This window comes from Ovis aries, chromosome 4, assembly GCF_016772045.2.
Source record: "Ovis aries strain OAR_USU_Benz2616 breed Rambouillet chromosome 4, ARS-UI_Ramb_v3.0, whole genome shotgun sequence".
Taxonomy (NCBI): Eukaryota; Metazoa; Chordata; class Mammalia; order Artiodactyla; family Bovidae; genus Ovis; species Ovis aries.
Genome location: NC_056057.1, coordinates 55042604 through 55063056, shown reverse-complemented (window position 1 = coordinate 55063056; position 20453 = coordinate 55042604). Strand labels below are relative to the sequence as shown.

The 20453-nt window shown below is 38.1% G+C and overlaps 1 protein-coding gene across 7 annotated transcripts in view; it reads left to right on the top strand.

The window, feature by feature from the left end:
- The window catches only part of MDFIC (MyoD family inhibitor domain containing), a 96055-nt gene that overhangs the window by 19394 nt on the left and 56208 nt on the right, over positions 1-20453 (top strand). For 6 of the 7 annotated variants that reach the window (XM_012176761.4, XM_042248573.1, XM_042248578.2 and 3 more), the window contains exon 3: positions 1833-1955. In XM_012176761.4, coding sequence (XP_012032151.2) covers positions 1833-1955 — 123 coding nt within the window. Of the gene's footprint in view, positions 1-1832; positions 1956-20453 lie in introns of those variants that run through there. The other variant, XM_042248576.2, reaches the window with a different exon arrangement.

Genomic DNA, 20453 nt, shown 5'->3' with positions numbered 1-20453 from the left:
TCCACTAGACTTGGTTGGGCTACAGTCCATGAAGGTTGGGATGTGTTTTGTAATTGATTGTATATTCAACTGCATAATACAGTGCCCAAATATAAACTATATACAAATATATATTTTTATTTTTTAAAAAATATTAAAAGTATAGTTGATTTATAATGTTGTGTTAATTTCTGCTGTGCTGATGTGGTCAGTCGTGGCCGACTCTTTGTGATCCTATGGACTGTAGCCCACCATGTTCCTCTGTCCATGGAATTTTCCAGGCAAGAATACTGGAGTGGGTTGCTATTTCCTTTTTCAAATTTCTGCTGTAAAGCAGAGTGATTCAGTTATACATAGATACATATACAAATATAAATTATTTTCCTGATCTCTGGGTTTTCCCAGTCAAATCCATCCTAAGACAGTCATCTCCAGCTATCATCTTCTTTGACAGTCTGTGAATCCTCTAATTATTTTATCACAGTTACCTCCTTTCCCATCTTCTTATCCAGTTGACAAAACTTTCATCAGTCTCTCTTTTAGTTTCCCTTACTCTGTTCTCCCTGTTAGATGCATCCGTCCTCCAGTGACTCTTAAGGATTTAAGGACAGTTGAATCACCTGGGTCTCCCACCCCCAAATTAAAGTAGAATTTTAGGTTATAAGGCCCAGGAAGCTATTTTTTAAGAAGTCCCCTGAGTGAGTTAGAGTACTGTCAGGATTGAGAACCTCTGGTGTATATACGTTTGTTCATTTCCCCTATATGTGGCTTTGATTAGACAGTTCATAAAGCTACCATGGCTACTGTTACTTTTTTATCTTACTTTGAAATTAGGTCCAGATTTTTCACCTTGCCATGCAAATCCATAGCATGTCCCTGTTCAAACTTTCACAATCTTATTTCCTAATATCCCTCTTTAAGTAGTTCACAGTGCAGAAAATTTGAACTTTTGCCTACGTGTCTGCTTTTGGTGTTTGCCCTGCAATTCTTTCACTTGGAATGGCTTTTCTCTCATCTCTACTTTGAGAATTCCTGCTGATCTTAAAGATTATCCAACATGCACCATTTTGTATCATGCTTTTCTTGAGCTCTGAATTCTGATGCGTATCTTCTTACTTTGAATGTCTTTAGTGCCCTAGACCTCTTGTAACATTCATTTACCCTTGTGTTATAGTCAGCTTTTTGCTTAAGTTATGTTCCCGATGAGACATTACTTTCCCTTACTCATTGGCTTCCTCCCTGGAGAACCCATAAACTCACATATAAATCTCGCATTATCTTTGATGCTTTCCCTGCCACCCTTGCCCTCTACATGTATGGGCTCAGTTCCATCCTTGATAGAACTGTTACACATTTTTCTATCATGGCAGATCATTTGCTATGTTTTGATGACCTGTTTACAGTAATCTTAACAGACAATTTTTACAATAAAACGTTTCTTCAGTGCTGGTCCTAAAGTGCATGTGTGTGTGCTAAGATGCTTCAACCCTATGGGCTGTAGACTATCAGGCTTCTCTGTGCAAGGGATTCTCCAAGCAAGAATACTGGAGTGGATTGCCATGCCCTCCTCCAGAGGATCTTCCCAACCCAGGGACCAAACCTGTGTTTCTTAAGTCTCCTGCATTGACAAGGCATGTTCTCTACCACTAGTGCTGTGTCTGGAGTGCAGTCATAGAGTAGATGCTAGTAAATCTCTATTGAGTCAATAACATTTGCAATGGTTAGTAGAGATATTGCTCCCATTACTTTTAATTATGGCAGATTTATAGAAACATTTTGGGGAAAAAAATCTATAAAAATGAAAACAGAAAAATATGTAACATTTAATGATAATGCATTTTTTTTTAATTTAGAAAAATGTGATAAAGAAAATACTGAGAGAGAGATAACTCAAGCTACCGATAGCTGCTTCACACATGGAGAGATGCAGGACCAGCCCATGTGGGGAAATTGTTCGGATGATGAACTCATCAGAAGTAAGTATTTTTGGAGAAAATTGGAGTGATTCAGGGACGTGACTATAATAATATGCTCTCAGTTAATCATCTCATATAATTCTGCTAGAAATCTGTAAATCAGCAACTTACCTGAAAGTGTTTTTCATGAGTCTTTTAACATATAGAAGTAAAGCAGAGTATAAATAATACTGTCTGCTGGCTTTCATCCTGTCTTTAAAAAGGAAGTATTAAACTGAAAATTTTGGACTCCATTCTCAGAGAGATTTAGACAAAACTAAATTCCTTCTTGAGTAACAACTAAGTAAGAAGTTGGACAATTCTACGTATAAACAGACAGTGAAACTAAAAAGATAAAGATGAGGTAGAGGACAGTGAGTAGTATTTTGGTAACACCATGTGGTCCCTGTTCTGGCCAAATGATTCCAAACTGTTTTTTCACAGTTAACACTTTTATCACTACTTAGCTTCTTTTTATTCTCTTCCTCTTCTTAAAATTGCTCTGTAGAATATGTAATAAGCTTTGGTTTAGTTTTGTTTTACTCTGGGAATGCCCAGAAACACCAGTATCTCTTAAGTGCTATTCAGAATCCATGTTGATGGCAGGTTGTGCTTCTTCTGGCCGCTAAATTCCCCCTGGTGGATTCAATATGAATTTGCCATAGAGTGAAAGATTCTCTGTAGTGAACGTATATATAGAAAGAACATCACTGTGCTGTGCCATGCCTGGATGGCCTTAGGAGTGCTACATCTGAAATTATCATTTATGGTAACCAAAATATCCATGTCACTTTTCAATTTTTCAGAGAAGACAGAGGAAAAGTTTTATTCTGGGAATCAAGTGTTACTTTTTTTTGTTTTTAATTTAATTCTTCAGTTCAGACAACTCTATAATACTGAAACTTTTTTTTGTTGCTTATTACATTTACTTTGAATAATAGAAACCAAACAGAAAAAAGCAGGTAGAAGGAAAAAGCCAACTTTGTAGAAGAAAAAAAAAATAATAAAAACACTATAGAAGGAGACTTAAAGTTTTCAAGCAAAAAGCTCTAAAAGTGACTGTGTTTTAGTTTAATTTTAGAACTATTTTGGTTTTTTACACTTTTCTACTGGGGAATGGAATAGAAAGGAAGTGAAACTCAGAAATTAGGAGCAAGATTTATTCAGCTTTCTCCAAAGAATCAAAAAATATATATATATTTCAAGTAAATATTTATCTCCAAAACATATATTGTCGTCTTCTTTCTAAATGTTGACCCTGCTATTATGAAACTTAAGGGTTTGTGAGATACTAGCATATTTTATCTGTGATTTTTCAGCAAGCAGAGAGCGAGAGACAGGGTCTTACAGACAATTTTAACTTTACCTTTTGGGAGGTATGATTGTTTGCTTATTTTTTCCCCCCATATTCATAGAATTTATGTGTTTCACTAATTGATTTTTTTTTTTTTTTACCAATTTCCCTTCCCAAGGCCCACACTTGGAAAAACATGAATAAGAACTCTTAGGACAAAAACTAAAATATAACCACCATTGCATAAGGATATGGAGAGTCATGTCATATTAAAAAACTTTAGTGCTGTTTGATGAAACTCATTTTAGCCACAGAACTCACATCATTAAAGTGAATGGATTTAAAACTTACTCCTGTCTCTTGTCTGGATTGATTATGGACAATGATAAATATTGTAAAGTGCATGAAATAGTTTTTTTATTGAGATAATGATGCAGCCTGTATCGTGGGGTACTGGAGTACTTGGGAACAACTGTCTAGGTACACACACTAATATACACTGAAAGAATCCAGAGAGAGAGATTTATTACCTCCTTTGAGAGAGTGGCTGGGAAAATTGACAGATGAATGGATATCAGATGATAATGGCCAAAGACAGTAATGCTGCTCTTGCTCAAAACATAAGTTGCCGAGAATTTCCACATATTTGTGGGTGACTTTGGATTATGAATTCTGATGACAGATTTCAGAAACTACATTTTTGTTATTTTCCCAGTCACACTTCTCTAGACAAAGGCTACTCTGTTGGGTCTACAGAAAAATTTGATATGTGGATTTTCCAAAATGGAACACTTTATGTCATCTTTAAAACCAACTCAAGTCTGGATAGCATCTGCAAGTTTGATAATCTGATAGCTTTTGCTGTTCCAACTCCCAGACACTAAAGTCTGCTAAGCTAGCCTGACTTTCCATCTTTGGCTTTCCCCATTGAGTCCTTGGCTGTCTCTGCATCATTTAGCGTCTGTCTCTCTTAACCCTGCAGTTAGAGAGATGTGTGTTTTCCTCTTACTTCAGCATCTAGAGCATTTCTGGGGGCCTAGTGCATCTTTTGTAGTAACAATAGCCCTGGAAAGAAGGCTGTGGCTCAGAGCTGCATTGGGCGGGGTGGGGGGTGAGGGGGACATCTGCGTGAGTCAGGCCTGGGCTGGCTCCTGTGCCAGGAGTCCTGTGTGGCTCCCTGAGCACCGTGGAAGAGGCGGACAGCTGGCTCTCATGGAACTGATTTTAGTTTCCCACTGTAGTGCGAGGTTGGCTGGATGGAGGGATCATCAGAAAAATAAGGCCGGCTGGGGTGTGGGAACATTTTCAAATGTGCAACCCACTCTTTTTCCAAGCTTCCATGGGACAGTTCAGCTGCATAAGCAAGAAGCAGAGGGGAGTGACTCTGCTGTTGAATGCAATTTCTCTCTATCTATTCTTGAGAGTGGTGAGTGAGGGCTGGCAGCTAACATCTCTGTTGTCCCGGATGCCTGCTGCCTTTTTTGTTGGACATTTAAGGCATAATTTATAGGGGATTGTTAGCTGTCAGTGTGACGAGGCTGTTTTTACTTTTCTGAGAATAACTGGGCTCTGGAAAGTCAAGGGAGTGGCTGCTGTGGAAATTGTATTCTAATTAAAGGGTGTATTCTCAGGCCTCATAAACGAGATCCAAGCTGAGAATAATTTCCAAATTATTCTGTGAACTTTAACCCTGACCTCAGTGGACCACCCACTTGTGGCTCTCACTTGGTGCAAGTTCTACAAAGATTTCCAGCTTTGTGTGCCTTCCCTGGTCCTTCTAGAAAACATCGCAGGTGGCAGACCTGAGGGACTGTGCTCTCAAGGTCTGGATTTCAAATCAGTTGTCCTTGAGTTGCTAACTTATTAGAATCCTTTCTTGAAGTTATAAATAAAGAGAAGAAATCCATATGGAATGAAACATTTCGAATAAATAGGCCACACACAATCTGGTCAGGGAATGTGCATTGTAACTCTGTTTCTTATGAAATTTAAATTAAAAAGATATTTCCAACCACTGAAGTTTGTTAAAAAAAAAATCTAAATCAAATCAGTAAAGAATTAAAAACATAAGCAGGTTTTGTGGGAGTTTTGTTTTTTAATAATTTTTTTAATTCTTTTTACAATTTAAAAGACATTTGTATTCTGAGAAAAATATTCTGGTATTTAATTTCTGGAATGGGGCTCCCATTTTAGAATTTGTAAGAGTCTCTTTCTGTGGCTAACACTGGCTTTTCCCCTCAGATTGGCATATGTGGGACAGTATATAATTTGGAGCTATGCCTTGTTTTAATAATCACTCGTCCTCTGATTTGGTGGAATAAATGTTGCAGTGAAGTGACATCCTCAATTAATACTAATTTTTCTATTTAACCCATAATATGCATAAACTGATAACAGGCAATAGGCAACATTTCATGTTTTAATTAGACTAGAAAAGGAATAGAAGTAACATTTTGATCTCAGTCTTTGGGGGGATTTCTAAGGTAGGAAGGATTATATCTGTGAGTGTGTGTGCGTGTGTGTTACTGTGCCTATACTCATAGGCATGAGTAAATTTTCCTTTAATTTAGGTCAAATTCTACTATTCTAATTATTTCCTATGGAGAGCTTACATTTTTCTTCTTTCTAAAGTGCCTCAGGTGTCTCAGATTTTTCTAGGTCTTTCTGAAAATTCTTATTACTTAACTTTATCGTTGGACATCACTTTTTACATAAACGTCTCCTAATTCTAAATGTCATTACTTCACTCCAGAAATTTTCCTTAGCTTCCCTTCCGAAATAAATTTCCCATTAAATGAAACTATTTTGCTCAGCTAATTCTCTCCTTTGTGATTTTGTAGAATTCCCATGATCTGAAGCAAACTTAGAATGCTCTACTTAAATGGTAATCCCCATTCTATTTAACCCATTTATTCATTTTGAAGAGGTTTTAGTTCTCATAATAGTAAGCACTTAATTGGTCGTAAAACACAAGCTTCTCTCTCTAATTCACAATTGCCTCCTCTTTACTGAGCTGGTATGTCATGCTTTTTCACTCTTGCTTCTACTTGAAATCCTCCTCTTGGCATCCGCTGAGTTTCCTCACAACATCCAGAGGCTCTGCTGTTAGAGACTCTCATTTCTTTTACCAGCCTTTGCTAACTTATTGCTGATCACCTGTTAATGAATACCATTTCATTACATTAGAGAATGCTTCCTCTATGTAAAATACTGAAAAGCAGAGACTACTCAGGTGTACTATTTATACACTTAGAGCATTTTTAACTTTAAATATAAGGAAAGAAAACTGAGAGGTTTGGATTTAAATCTCTTCAGTGGCACTCATGTTTGAATGCACATCACAGTATTATTTGGTTTTCTTTAGAATTCATTTTATACAGAAGAGGCATAAACAAGCTCTCCTCCCACCTCCCATAAGTACCACCCAATAGGACTGGGGAATATGGCTTTTCTGTTTCATAGTTAATTGGAGATTCTTTCCTGAATACTTCATGCTTCTTCATGTGGGAGTCCACATTCGGAGCAAGTCACGGTGACTTCCACTGTTTAGTCCTCTATTTGTCTCTCAGAAAAATTATCCTTTTCAATATGCTGACCAAATGGTTATGTAGCTACAGTTCAGAGGCTTTTAATTGTTGCTATAGAGAGGAATCTTTAACCATCAGTTATTCCAAAACCAACTCATGGTTTGGTTTCAGGGTTGGGTGAATAATCATAAGCCATTTCTGATGGCTCCCCATATATGATGTGTTGATCAATGACAGCCATTTTAGACTGTTCTAGAATGGAGCTCAAGTTCCCTGACACACTTTTTCCTAGAGGTGCATTACTCCATGCTCATCTGGGTTCTACCCAAAAAGCTAGGGAGAACCATTGTCCATGTTTTGTTTTAAGTACCTTAGGTTCAGGGTCCTGGAGAGCCACAGAAGCTGAATGCCAGAGTTCAGACCCTGGATGCATCATTGATACTGGCATAGACAAAGTTCCCTAAACTCTCTGAGATTGTATTTCTCATTTTTAGAATGTAGGTACTGATTCTATATACCTCATGCTACTATTTTAAAGGTTATATAAGAAAATGCATATTACATTTTGATTAACACAGAGCTAAGTGGGTAAGCACTCAAGTGAATTTATCAGTTTTTATTATGATTGTTCTTGGGCCCAAGTATCAGTTATAAGGCTTTTTTCTCCACTCTCTGTGATGAGTTATGTGTCCCGACATACTGGATACAGAGACCAGGTTTTTCTGAGACCATTAATACTTATGTCCATGACTGAGGCCAGCACAGTTGCTGGTACATGGTTTATGCTTAATAAATGCTTGATTACTTAAGTGTATTGAATTAATGAGAGGAGGGAAGAGATTCTTTACCCATCTTGCTTCTATTATTTCAGCTTTAAGGTCCTATGATGGACATTCTAAATCATTGCCTTTTTCCTTTTACCCCCTTCTTAGGTAAGCTTCCCAGGTGGCTCAGTGGTAAAGAATCTGCCTGCCGTTGCTAGAGATGCAGGAGACAAGGGTTCTATCCCTGGGTATGGAAGCTCCCCTGGAGAAAGAAATGGCAACCCACTCCAGTATTCTTGCCTGGAGAATTCCATGGGCAGAGGAGCTTGGCGGGCTGCAGTCTATGGAGTGGCGAGTCTGGGACGACTGAACGCACACCCACAGCTGCTCCCTTCTTACTCCCAAGCTACGCCTGGCTCATTTATATTAACTTTCAAGTTCCACAGATGCTCTAATGATGTAAAGCTGTCGAGTCCTAAGTCTGACTGCTGTTCATTGATAAGGCTCTTTTGAAGCCTTCTAAGTGAACTGTGGCAGCGTTATGGATAATGTTTATTGTCTGTAGAGGTAGTTAGGGATGACACTTTGGTTAGAGCCTTTCCCCCTGTTCCTTATTTTTATTGCCTATTTATAAGAAAAAGTCTGAGATTGCTTCAGTTCCCTTCCTTCCTTCGTTTTTCCTTCCCTTGCTTTCTCGTTATCTCCCCACCTCCTCCTCTCTCTCCTTTCTCTTTTCTTCTCATATTTCTCTCTGCCCTTCTAAGTTAGTTTTTATGTTTTGTATCTATAAAATATATTTTTTATTATTCTTAGATTCCTATTAATGTTATTTAATTTATTACTTCACTTTTCACCTTTATCAAATACCACGATTCATTCAGTTTCCATTTTATATCCTACTGCTCTTTTGTTAATGGAGAAGGCAATGGCACCCCACTCCAGTACTCTTGCCTGGAAAATCCGATGGGTGGAGGAGCCTGGTGGGCTGCAGTCCATGGGGTCGCGAAGAGTCAGACACAGCTGAGCGTCTTCACTTTCACTTTTCACTTTCACGCATTGGAGAAGGACATGGCAGCCCACTCCAGTGTTCTTGCCTGGAGAATCCCGGGGACGGGGGAGCCTGGTGGGCTGCCGTCTATGGGGTCGCACAGAGTCGGACACGACTGAAGTGACTTAGCAGCAGCAGCAGCTCTTTTGTTAAAGATTAAGGTTTTCAGATATTCCTAAAGTCTTTTGATCTTTTTGGGGTGAGATGAGATGGTATTGAAGTGCAAGTGGTGGATGAGGACTCAGTGAGGAAACCAGACTTACTCTTTTTCCACTTGGGAGTTCATTGAACTGGAGGGAGGAGCTGAGGCCTGGGAACTAGCTTAGGGACCACCATGAAAATGCTAACCACTGAAGAAATAAATAACCTTCAATGATCAAGACCATAAATACTGCGGTCTAGATAATTTTAGTTCTCAAACCTCAAACTTCCTGGGTCTGAACACTCTGAATTTATGCAGAGATTAATACTTGTACAATGTGTTACTATAATGAATTTTCAGGATTAGGAATCAAACTATAACTTTGAAAACTGAATAAAAAATTGGTTACATTACGATGGGGTGCTAATAGTTTGCCGAAGCTGTTGTGTTGGATACAGTGATGAGTGATACAGGAGTGGTCTCTGCATTCAGAATTTAGTCTGGTGGAAGAGACATACAGTTCATCTTGAAATGATAGTGTGTGTCTTGAATGCTATGATAAGTAACTGCAGGTGGCTTTGTGTTCACATCTGTGAAACATGCTCAGGTAGAGGAGGGTCCGAGGGGGCTTTCCAGAGGAAGTGATGTCTGAGATGACACCTGAAGGAGCTGAGCAACTCAGGCAAAGCAGGGGCAGGGGTGGAGCCAGAGTGTTCGAAGCCTAAAGAACAGTGCACCTATGGGTCTAGAAAACACGTGGCCAGTTTGAGGAGACGTGGAGAAGTTTTGTGTAAGCTGGGATATAAATTGTTAGATGAGGAGTGAAGAGATGGAGGGAAAGAATCTGTTAACAAAGGTTAAGGGAAGATGAAGGGCATGGAAAGTAGAAATGGCTTAAATTTATATTTTAGTTTATATTTTAGGGTGATTGCTTTTCAGTAGTTTAAATGGTAAGGACTGAAGGCATTAAGAGAACAACTGAGACTATTGTATTAATCCAACTGAGAAAAGAAGGTGGCTTGGACTGGGGTAGAGTGGCTGGTGGGGTTGCAGGAAGTAGGTGGATTCAGCTTCAACTAGTAAGACATCTGGGGTAAGGGACTGGCAGGAGCTGGAAAGGAGACCAAGGTTTTTAGTTTGGGCAAATGAAAGGACAGTGGGGCAAAGGGTTTAAGGACATTGTCCAACAAGGGCTTCAGGTGATGGGTTGTGAATATCAAATGGGTAGGGAAAGAAGTAAAGACTGGAAGGATCTTCCAAATACAAAAGAAAAACCAATGAAACTAATGAATACCTGAAGATTTGTTTCTTTCTTTTTTTTTTTTTTTTAAGAAACAAAAGTAGGTATAGATGCAGTAAGTGAATGGGATAGGTGGAAAAAGAAGACGGGTAATGAGAATGGGAAATAGGAACTTAAAGATTTCTGCGGTGGAACAATCCTAGGTGAGGACAGAGGACTGAGTGTGAACCTCAGGATGGGTGGTGGAAATAGCTTTTCTTAAATCTGAGACTTCAATTGGGAAGAGGATTTGGAAGCTTCGTAAAAATTGCCATGTTTGGCAGGTAAGGAAACAGAAATCCATGTTTCTACCAATCAACATCGCAAAGTTAAGGCTTTATCTGTGTTTTTCTTTCTTCTGAATCTCTTGAATTTCTCACAATAACCTAGTGGCTTGGGATAAGGCAGTCACTTGGTTATCTCTGGGTCTTTGTTCCTTTGTGCTACCATCAGTCACCTGTTCTGAATGAATGCAGCTGAGGACTCTGAAATGAGTGAAAAATAATAAACATGATTTGAAGTTGCTGGTTATCTTTATTGGTAGATTCTAAAGAATCTTCTCCATTTAATGAAAAGTGGTGGCTCAGATGGTAAAGAATCTACCTGCAGTGCAGGAAACCAGGTTCGATCCTTGGGTCGGAAGCTCCCCTGGAGAAGGGAATGGCTACCCACTCCATCATTCTTGCCTTGAAAATCCCATGGACAGAGGAGCCTGGTAGTCTACAGTTCATGGGGTTGCAAAGAATCAGATATGACTGAGCAACTAACACTTTCACTTTACTTCAGAGAATTTCTCCATCTAGTAGACATACAGAATTGGAATTTAAGAAAAGATAAAATTAATCAGTGTGTATGTGTCAAATTAATATATGTGTGTATTTATTTATTTTTTTTTAATGGAAGATGTCTCCTCACAATAGTTAGCTCTGGTAATGTGAAATTGAGTGAGGATATACTGGTGAAGAAGACTCTATTTAATATTGTGTATACTTTCTTCTGTATTACATTTTTTCCTATGAGGTGAATTATTTAATTGTATTAAAAGTAATAATATTTTAAAAAGAAAATTCCCCTGTGTAGCAAAAATGATGAGGTTAAGGAACTGATTTCCCAAAGCTACGTTAGATCCCAGTTACCTATAGGAAATGCTCAGGTCACAGGTAGGCCAGGAGATTCAGCTTTCTTTAGGGTCTGAAGAAGACGGGACCAGCTATGTCATTTTGAAGGTGGAGAACCATGTAAGATGAGAATGCAGGGCCCCTTGTGGAAGACTTGTTATGAATTTCACAATGGCAACTGCAGAGCATTCAACCAAGTGCACGGGTGCTTTTAAACTTGTTGCTCAATGCTCTTGCATGGGTCACATGCCCATGAAGCTGGTCCAATGAAGTATTGAGAGAGCAAGGATTTAGTTCTGGTAAGCAAAAAATATTACCTTGTACCCATTTTGTAATTTTTTAGTAAGTTTCTGAAATTCAAGACGGAAGGAGTTTTTCAGGACTCCTCACATCCATTGATAAGTTGTTAGTCCCATGCATGAGTAGCTCATATAGCTATAAAAACAGCTGCCAGAAAGAAGGGAGGGAGTGATTCCCAGCTCTTATCCAGCTCTTGGTAAAGCTGTGCTGAGAATGAGGGGCTGTAGCAGATTGATGGAATTCCCCTCCACTCCTTTCAGGAGCCCCATTGCTCTTCACCATAGGACAGCTGGGAGTCAATACTGTGACTTGTCTGTGATTCTTTAAAGAGCCCTTTAGGACTCGGTGGTAAATCTGAGCTCCATGATTCTCTACTGGAAACTAGATTCTTCCTAAGTCCCTGGGTTCTGTAGCAGGAGACACAGAAGTCAGGGAACTCTCTCTTTAAAACCCCCAGATGCTGGCATTAGAGGGTGAAATTGTATTAAGTGAACCAGAGAAGAGAATGGGTGGAGAAATTTGTTCTGCTTTGGCATGTTATTTAATTAAATACATTTTCCATGGTTCTTGAGAACTTAGATTGGGAGATTTAAGGAAAAAGATTCCCACAATCTCAAATGTCACAAATAATTGATTCATGCTGATGTGATGATAATAAGACCGTATGTCTCATCTTTGGATGCTGCCCATACATTGCTTGTTTCTATGAAAAAGATTCATCCGTGTGTCATATATTTAGAGGCCTTCTTTGCAGGTTATCTTCTCTGTATTCTCTCAACATTACCAAGGTGCTGTTATAATCACAAAGTGGAATGATAAAGCAGGTTGCATCAGTGACAACAGCACAGCTAGCGAATAGTGTGATCTGGCGTGCTGCGATTCATGGGGTCGCAAAGAGTCAGACACGACTGAGCGACTGAACTGAACTGAACTGAGTGTTGTTAACATTGTCCCACTAGTCCTCTGAGTTAGACTTTTCTCGTTGCACTTCCCCCATATGCAGTAAATTTTTAAAAGTCTTACCCAAATAGCTCTGAATAAGAAAACTTAGTACTGGGAATGTAAAATTAAACCCATATTCATACATAGTTAAGTCTTCAATATTTTTTACTTTAGCCAATTTAAAGGGGTTGACTTGAGGTCTGGGTTTTTGAAAGATAGCAAAAGCCATTTGGTGTTTATTTAGATATGCACAACTTGCCTTTTAATTTTTTAAACAAAAGATTCCTTTAAATTTATCAAATTTCAAAGTCTATATGTATGTATAAATATGCATATGAGTCTTTGTTTTTTAAATAGAGGATTGAATAATACTTTTGCCATGAAATTGAAATTTGTTTGGACTCAGACAAACTAAATTCAAGGAAGGGTGAACAGCTAATTTCAAGGTACAAAATCTTTTGATCATTTCAACTTTAAATTTGAGTCTAGTTGCCATCTGGTGCCTGGAAAGGTGGTTGAGGGGTGTTGGTGGTACATTGGTCGTTGTGAAAACATGTGTTGGGTATATTATTGTTGTGACTATTCATGCCTTCAGCTCTAGCTTCTAGCGTAATCTATGCTTAGTTCAGTTCAGCTCAGTCATGTTCAACTCTGCGACCCCGTGGACTGCAGCACCCTAGGCTTCCCTGTCCATCACCAACTCCTGGAGCTTGCTTAACTAGTATCTTATTTGTTCTCTAAGTCAGGCTTCCCTTATTTGACTGATGTAGAGCTTCTTTTAATTTCTTTGAAGTCACATCATTTTTTGCCCATTTTAACTGTTTCACTGTAGCTATCTTACAAATATGGACACACGTTGGACCTCGCCACCAATGAGATCTACTCTAAGATTTTGAAATTAACTTTCTCATTTCTTCCTACACTTTACCTTAATTATGCCTAACCTGCTCACCATTTACTTTCTCCCCATAGTCTCTCATCTCCTCCTTCACTTCACCTGCCGTTTTTTCATGGCCATCTTGGAGTTGCACATGATCTTTTAATATCCCCTAAATTCTGTGAACTTATACTGTATCTGCCAAACTTATGCTGAAACTTAGATAGCTGACCATACCATCCGTCTTTTCACTTCATATTCTAAGGGCTATCTATCATACACCAAAAATGTTGTGTAGCAGGAAGAGGAGCTCTGTCTAAATGAAAGAAAGTGAAAGTGTTAGCTGCTCAGTCGTGTCCGACTCTTCGTGATTCTATGGACTATAGACCACCAGACTCCTCTGTCCATGGAATTCTCCAGGCAGGAATACTGGAGTGGATTGCCATTCTCTTCTCCAGGGAATCTTCCTGACCCAGGGATCAAACTTCTGGTCACCTGCATTGCAGGCAGATTTCTTTACCTTCTGAACCACCAGGGAAGACCATGGTATAAATATGTGGTCTCTAATGTCAATTGATATATCTCTGCTGCTACTAGATATACAGTTTCTGGTTGACTTCCACTTGTGGTCCATCCTTGCCTTTTTATGACACTGTTTTATAAGGAATCAGATTATATCCTAATTCCTTCATCACTGAGCCATTTTAGGTTCTATTTAAGTATCAGCGCCTGGTGTTCAAAACCAATTCTATATAGCGAATACCTTAGCCTATCTCAATCTGTCATGGAACAGTTAAAGACAGCTAAATTAGTCTTCTTATGGGTCACTTTCCTCAGTCCAGTGGTCTATTCTCAGTCCCTTTTTTTTTTTTTTCTGTAAAATTTGACAGGACATGTTTCTAGTTTGAAATTCCTCTTCCTCCTGCCACTCTCTCCCTGCCTCTGTATGAGTGGCTTTCTCTTAGTCCCTAAGATGCTCTGAGTATCTTTGTTTCTGGGCTTTTGCATTCCGGGTCTCCCTCCAGACTTCACTGTCACTTCCAAAAGGAGGCTTTTCCAGACCACTCAAAACTGAAATGGGTTTCCCTATTTATCTTAGCACCTTTTCCTTCCTGATGCTTGTCACAATTCGTAACTGATTTTTGCTATTACATGTCTAATGTTTGCTGGCTTTACATTGCATTCCTAGCAATTAGCATTACTCTAGGATAACAATAAATTTTCAGTAAATTATTTTGGATGAACTGTAGTAATAAAATAAATTTTACTTTGTCCTCCACTTCCTTTCATGAACTTTCCTCCTAGCCAAAATGTGCCTCTCGCTCTTCCTTTTACCTGTTGAGGATTTCCTTCTCCCAAGCTTCACGTGAGTTACCTATATTTCCACATCTCCAGCCAGACATCTGTGATTTCTCCCTTGTTTGGTTTTGCAGAGTGTTTATCTTCTTCTCTCCTAAAGGACTCATTAATTTCAAAGTTGTAGTGCCTGTGTGGATGGCCCTCTTCCCTGTCACTGAGCTGAAGGCTCCTTAAAGGCAGAATTGGCATCTCACTCAGTTTTGTAGCCCTCACCATGTCTAGCCCAGGGCCATGCATGAGAGTCGGTTCCCAGTACGTACATGTTAATTGTTGAATAAATGAAAATCGGTACCTTTTGACTATACTTAGCTTCTCTGTAGGAGACTGACAGCTTTGAATTGGTTAAGCTCTAGTAATTTGTCTTAAAATGTGGACTGACTATCTCTGCTTCTCTTAAGGAGCTAATTTCTCAGTCTTACAGTTCATGCATATCAAAGAATGCTTTTTATTAGTTATATTAACAATGTCATTACTTAGAGTTTTTCACAGTTAATGAAATTTTTTCATATTGATGATCTAACTTGGCCTATCAGCAACTTTATCAGGCAGGTGGAGTAAATAGTATTACCTGTAGATGACATTGAGCTCAGAAAAGTCAAGCAGTGTGCATAGGGCTGCAGAGCTGATCTTCAGAGTACCTAGCAGTGATTCTCACGTGGGGGTAGAGCAGAGGGAAGGCTAAGGACTGTGCTGTTTGTGGTTCTCTAGAGAATGCGTTAAAATCACAGGGAGAAATGGCTGTTTTCCCAGATTATAAGCTTATTCCAAACTGAAAATTCTAATCCATTTCCTAGTTAAGATTTATTGCCATTCTACCACTATGAATGATATGACTGCATCCTGCCTTTGTCTTAGGTCAGGAAAAAAAGTTGGGAAAATTGCAACCTACTGTACTCCTTAGGAATGTCATTTTTGTTAAATGCAAGACAATTGCTAGGCTTAATATATACTTGACATCTTAGGAAAATGGCTTCTTTAATTTTCAGAACTATTTACTCATTGCCTCCATGAGAACTTGTTCTCATTCCAAGAGATAGACAGAGAGTCTTGGCATCTGCCATTCTTTTTGTGGTATGAATATAGGCATTTTACTATTGCAGGAAAAAAAGATCTTAATAATGGAAGCTGAACATCTGGGGGATGTGGATGGACAGGAATATGATTCTACAGTCATACTCCTGTGTACAAAGCAGTGGTTCTCATCTCATCTCCACATTAACTTAAAAACAGGCCCCACTCCATACCAATGACCTCAGAATCATTTGGGAGTAGGGTCTGGGCAATCATAACTATTAAAAGCTCCCCAATTAGTTCTGAGGCAGAGCTCAGACATAGAACTTTTAAAGTTTTCAATCAGATGTGTTGCCCTACAACAAATAATCTTGTACAATAAGCTGAAAATTAGTTTTTACATTTAAAGACTACTTTTTTTTTTTTTTTTTTTAAGTTGTGACTCTAAGACCCAGAGGATCTGATGGATATGACTGCCTATTGGGGAGAACCCAGGTGCTGGCCACTTGGCTTAGCTCTGAACCTTTGGGGAAGTTGCTTTCTCAAGAGATATTCACGTCATTCAGAATGTGTTTCTTCTAATTTTGCTATGTAACACTTTAAGTTTTATAACACTGGTAAGGATGATTATAATTTATACATGTAGCCTTGTTAACTGGCACAATGAGAAGACTTTAAAATCTGTGACAGTAAGGCCTTATGGTGTGTCTTAGTAATCTTGACATTTATTAAATCAAAATCAAGGTGTATATTATGTGGGTCAGGCATTTCAAGTTTGAAAACCCTTTTGCCTGTTTTTTTCTAAAGAATTACAAATGCTTGTGTCTTTCATCTTCTTTAGACACTCAGTCCTGAATTCAAATAAGCTGTCATTTTTAGTTAAAAATTTCTGGAATAAGCAGCCTTCCAAACACTGTATCAAAATGTTTGTAAATATATTGGAAAGAATATTTCCATGATTATTATAGCTAGAGTTTGTTCTTTGAGTCGAGCAAAGTCTCTTATAATGGAGATACAGTTCACCTAAGAGTCATATTAATAAGTAAAAAAAAAAATCAGCTTTTTGAATAATATATGAATTCATATGGTATCAGTGGTATCTTTGCATTTGGGACAATACATAATTAGTTTTAATTCTCTTTGAGAGGGAGATGTGGATGTTAAAATAAATTGCTGATGAAGCTATACTTTGGAGAAGAGTGTATTTCAAAACTTTGTGCAATATCAGCTATTTCTTTCAATGGTATGGAAGTGTGGCCTAAGACTGAGAAGATTTATTGGGGGCAGTTTCAAACCATTCTTAGTATATAAAAGTTCACAGTTTGCTACTTAGAATTGGGCACCATAAAGAAGAAGAATAGCAAATATTTATAGCCCTGCTTGGAAAACATTAGTTATATACAACTTCTGGCACCATTGTTTGTAGCCAATAAACCAAATGATAATCATTTGCTTGTATAAAAATAATCAGTATTACAATATTTAAGCATTCAAAAGGGTTTGGTTATAAGTTATTATGTTACAAAATACTGCATAATAGACCTACTGCAGAAAAATAAGCACTTACAGAGTAAGAAAACTTAGATTTATGCAATAAATATATTCTGAGGGAGGAAAGAAGGAATAGAGTTTGTAATAAATTGACTTTATTAAGTAAAAATGAAGAAACTACCTCTGTGGAAGGAACTTTCTTACTATCAGGAATAAATATTCCATACTTACACAGTAGAAAACCTAATCATTCTAACCTTGAAGGACTTTGTTCAAAAGTTTCAATTTTATCATGGATTTTAATCAGGCTATAATATACCTAATACATGTAGTAGAAGATCCCATGCAAGCAGTTTACCATCAGCTCTTAATTTTTTGAGACACATAAATAAAATACTTTACTTTCATCATCATTATTTTAAATATGTTCAAGAGTTTTCTTCCTGAGAAGTGGATTCCATTACTTAGCCAAAGATTCATCACTCTGCTCCTCATTGTTTTTCTCAGGTTTGCTTATTTTGATAAACACTGAGTTCGTGATCAGCCCCTTGTCCCCATTAAGCCTACAGAAAATGAAGGGTTTGTTACAATACTCACTGGGAAGAACTCTTCAATTTAGTTTGTTTTTCTGGTGACATCTACAGTGTTAAAGTAAAAATATTTATGTGGAACCATTCAGAGTGCATATTTAATGTGCTAAAAGCACAAACATGTGGGAGTATTCATTTTCTGCATTTTTTTTTTAACTAAAAACAAACAAAAGCCCAACCACTACTTCTTGGACCTAAAAAACAAAATAGGATAACTCAGCTCACAGAGTCAGAATCTACAGTTCTGACAGGCTGAATAGCTGCGATTATAGTTTGGTCAGTAATAATGACAGATTTTAGTGTCCATTTTAGTGTATGAAACACTAAATTACAATGAGTTGAAAAAATGGGTAGTTTATAGTCCTAGAATAACATTTCTTAAGGGGGTAAGGATGACATTGTTAAATCATTTCAGGGTAGTTTTATTCTTTTCCCTTCTGTTGTAGGTGTAGTGTTGTTTTTACTTCTTTGCATATTAATACAAATGTGAAAATAGTGTGGATGTTCTGTTGGAAAAGAGGCTTATTACTATGTACACCTTCACCCTCAGTGTATATCTATGATATATTTTTTGGGGGGCACACAATGTTAAAACTTGGTCCTTTGGTTGGGGTGTGGGGGTGGAAACTTAGTTCCTCGCAGAATGTTATAAAGAAGTTTCTTTATTCAGATGACTTAATGTGTATAAGTCTTATAAGGGCTGCTTCAATTTTGAGAGTTTCCAGTTAGTCGGGCCTGATGGAATCCACTCTAGTATGCCTTGCAAACTAACCCTGAAATCTCACATACTATTAATGATTATGTATGAAGACTTTGGAAGAACTAGAGATATAACTGATGATGGATATAAACACGGCATAGTGGTTTATTTTTAAAGTCAAGGAAAGTATATATTTGACAAGCCAATTACCTTGACTCTCAAATTCTAAACAGACAAAGCATTTGGAGGAAAAGCGAAAATGCAGTAATGGTCAAAGTCTTGACTGATTTGTCTCCCAGCTCCATCTTGACAGGAGTGAGCCTTCTGGTAGTAAAGCAGCAGTGGTGCGCAGAGAAAGGCTGTAGATGTGTGTAGAACAGTAAGGGGTGGATTCCTGTGATTTGGATTCTAATCTTGCCTAAAGCCCATTAGCTGTGTGGCACTGGGGAAGTCACTCGCCATCCAGCTTCAGCTTCTGCATCTCGAGAATATAGATAGAAGGAGTGCCTTCGCTCACTACCACATGAGGTTGCTGAAGGGTCAAACATGGAAATCTAAATATTAAGTCTAAGTTTATAAGTGAGTATTATATAATAATGATGAGAGTAACTAGTCCCTGGGTTAAAGGTCAAAACAAAGGACCCCTTTGAGTTATGCCTTGAAAAGCATGGAATTGCTTCTGTATTTGCATTTTTAGGCTAATCCAAAATATATTAAGTAGAGGACCAGAAAAAAAAAAAAATGGTGTGTGATTCTCTGGATTCTCTCACTGGTTATCCTGGAGCAGGGGGAAGAGACAAGTTACTCAATACCTTGGCCTGTTTCATATAATTCTAAAAATAACTACCCAACACAGATCATCAGAAAATGTGCACTGCACAGATCTTTCTTATCTTTAAAACTGAATATTAATTTTAAAATAAGTGAAGCCTCTCAATCAGTTAAGAAACACACACAAGAGAATGCTGTGCTGTGCCTAGGCACTCGGTCATGTCCGACTCTTTGCAACTGCATGGACTGTAGTCTGCCAGGCTCCTCTGTCCCTGGGATTCTCCAGGCAGGAATACTGAAATGGGTTGCCATGCCCTCCTCCAGGGGATCTTCCCAACCCAGGGATCGAACCCAGGTCTCCTGCATTGCAGGCAGATTCTTTATCAGCAGACTTACCAGGAAAGTCCCATACAAGAGAATGTTCTTCAACAAAAAGAATAGTCTTTTTGTCCTTAGTTCCTGGTACTACCTCTTGTATTAGTGTTTTCAGTATAAAATGGTGCTTCCACCTTTGTTACTAATCAATAGGAATTCACTTCTGTGTGGATTCATGTTAATAAATGGAATTCTGACTTATCTTAATGCTAAATTAACTACTTTAAAAATGGGGACCAGTTTTTACATGACTGCGAGCCACACACAGAGCAGTTCTCCTGGGTCCCCTTACCCTAGTGCTCTCCACCTGAGTGCCCTTTCCCAATAAAATCTCTTGCTTTGTCAGCACATGTGTCTCCTTGGACAATTCATTTCCGAGTGTTAGACAAGAGCCCAGTTTCGGGCCCTGGAAGGGGTCCCCCTTCATGCAATAGTTCCAGTATTAGATTTCAGATTCTCCAGTAGAGTGTGCAAGGCAAGAGACAGAATCCCTGGAGGAAGAGTATGCTTTTTGAAACCTTACCAAGATGTTACTAAAGCATGTATATTGTTCAGATAAACCCTGTAGAGTTAGAAAAAGGTTGAGACATACTGCTTGAGAATTGTGTTTTAATTGAGTAATGAAATCTGATTTAGGAAATTGGAATAAAATATGAAGATAAGTACAAATCAGAGTGATATAATTATTTCTAAAATCTGAACAGATATATAATGATAGTAGCAAGATTCCCTCACAACCATTCATTTTCTGTTAAAGAACTTCCAATAATTCATGCTATTCTCTCTAGCCTCAGAACAATTTTCACCCAATTTCAATATAAATAGATTTGCACATTTCAGGGAAATGGATTTATGTGTTTCTTTCTTGGCAGGTAATTACAGGATAAGATTTCTATAAATGTTTCCTAATATTCCAAATTGTTGTTTTATT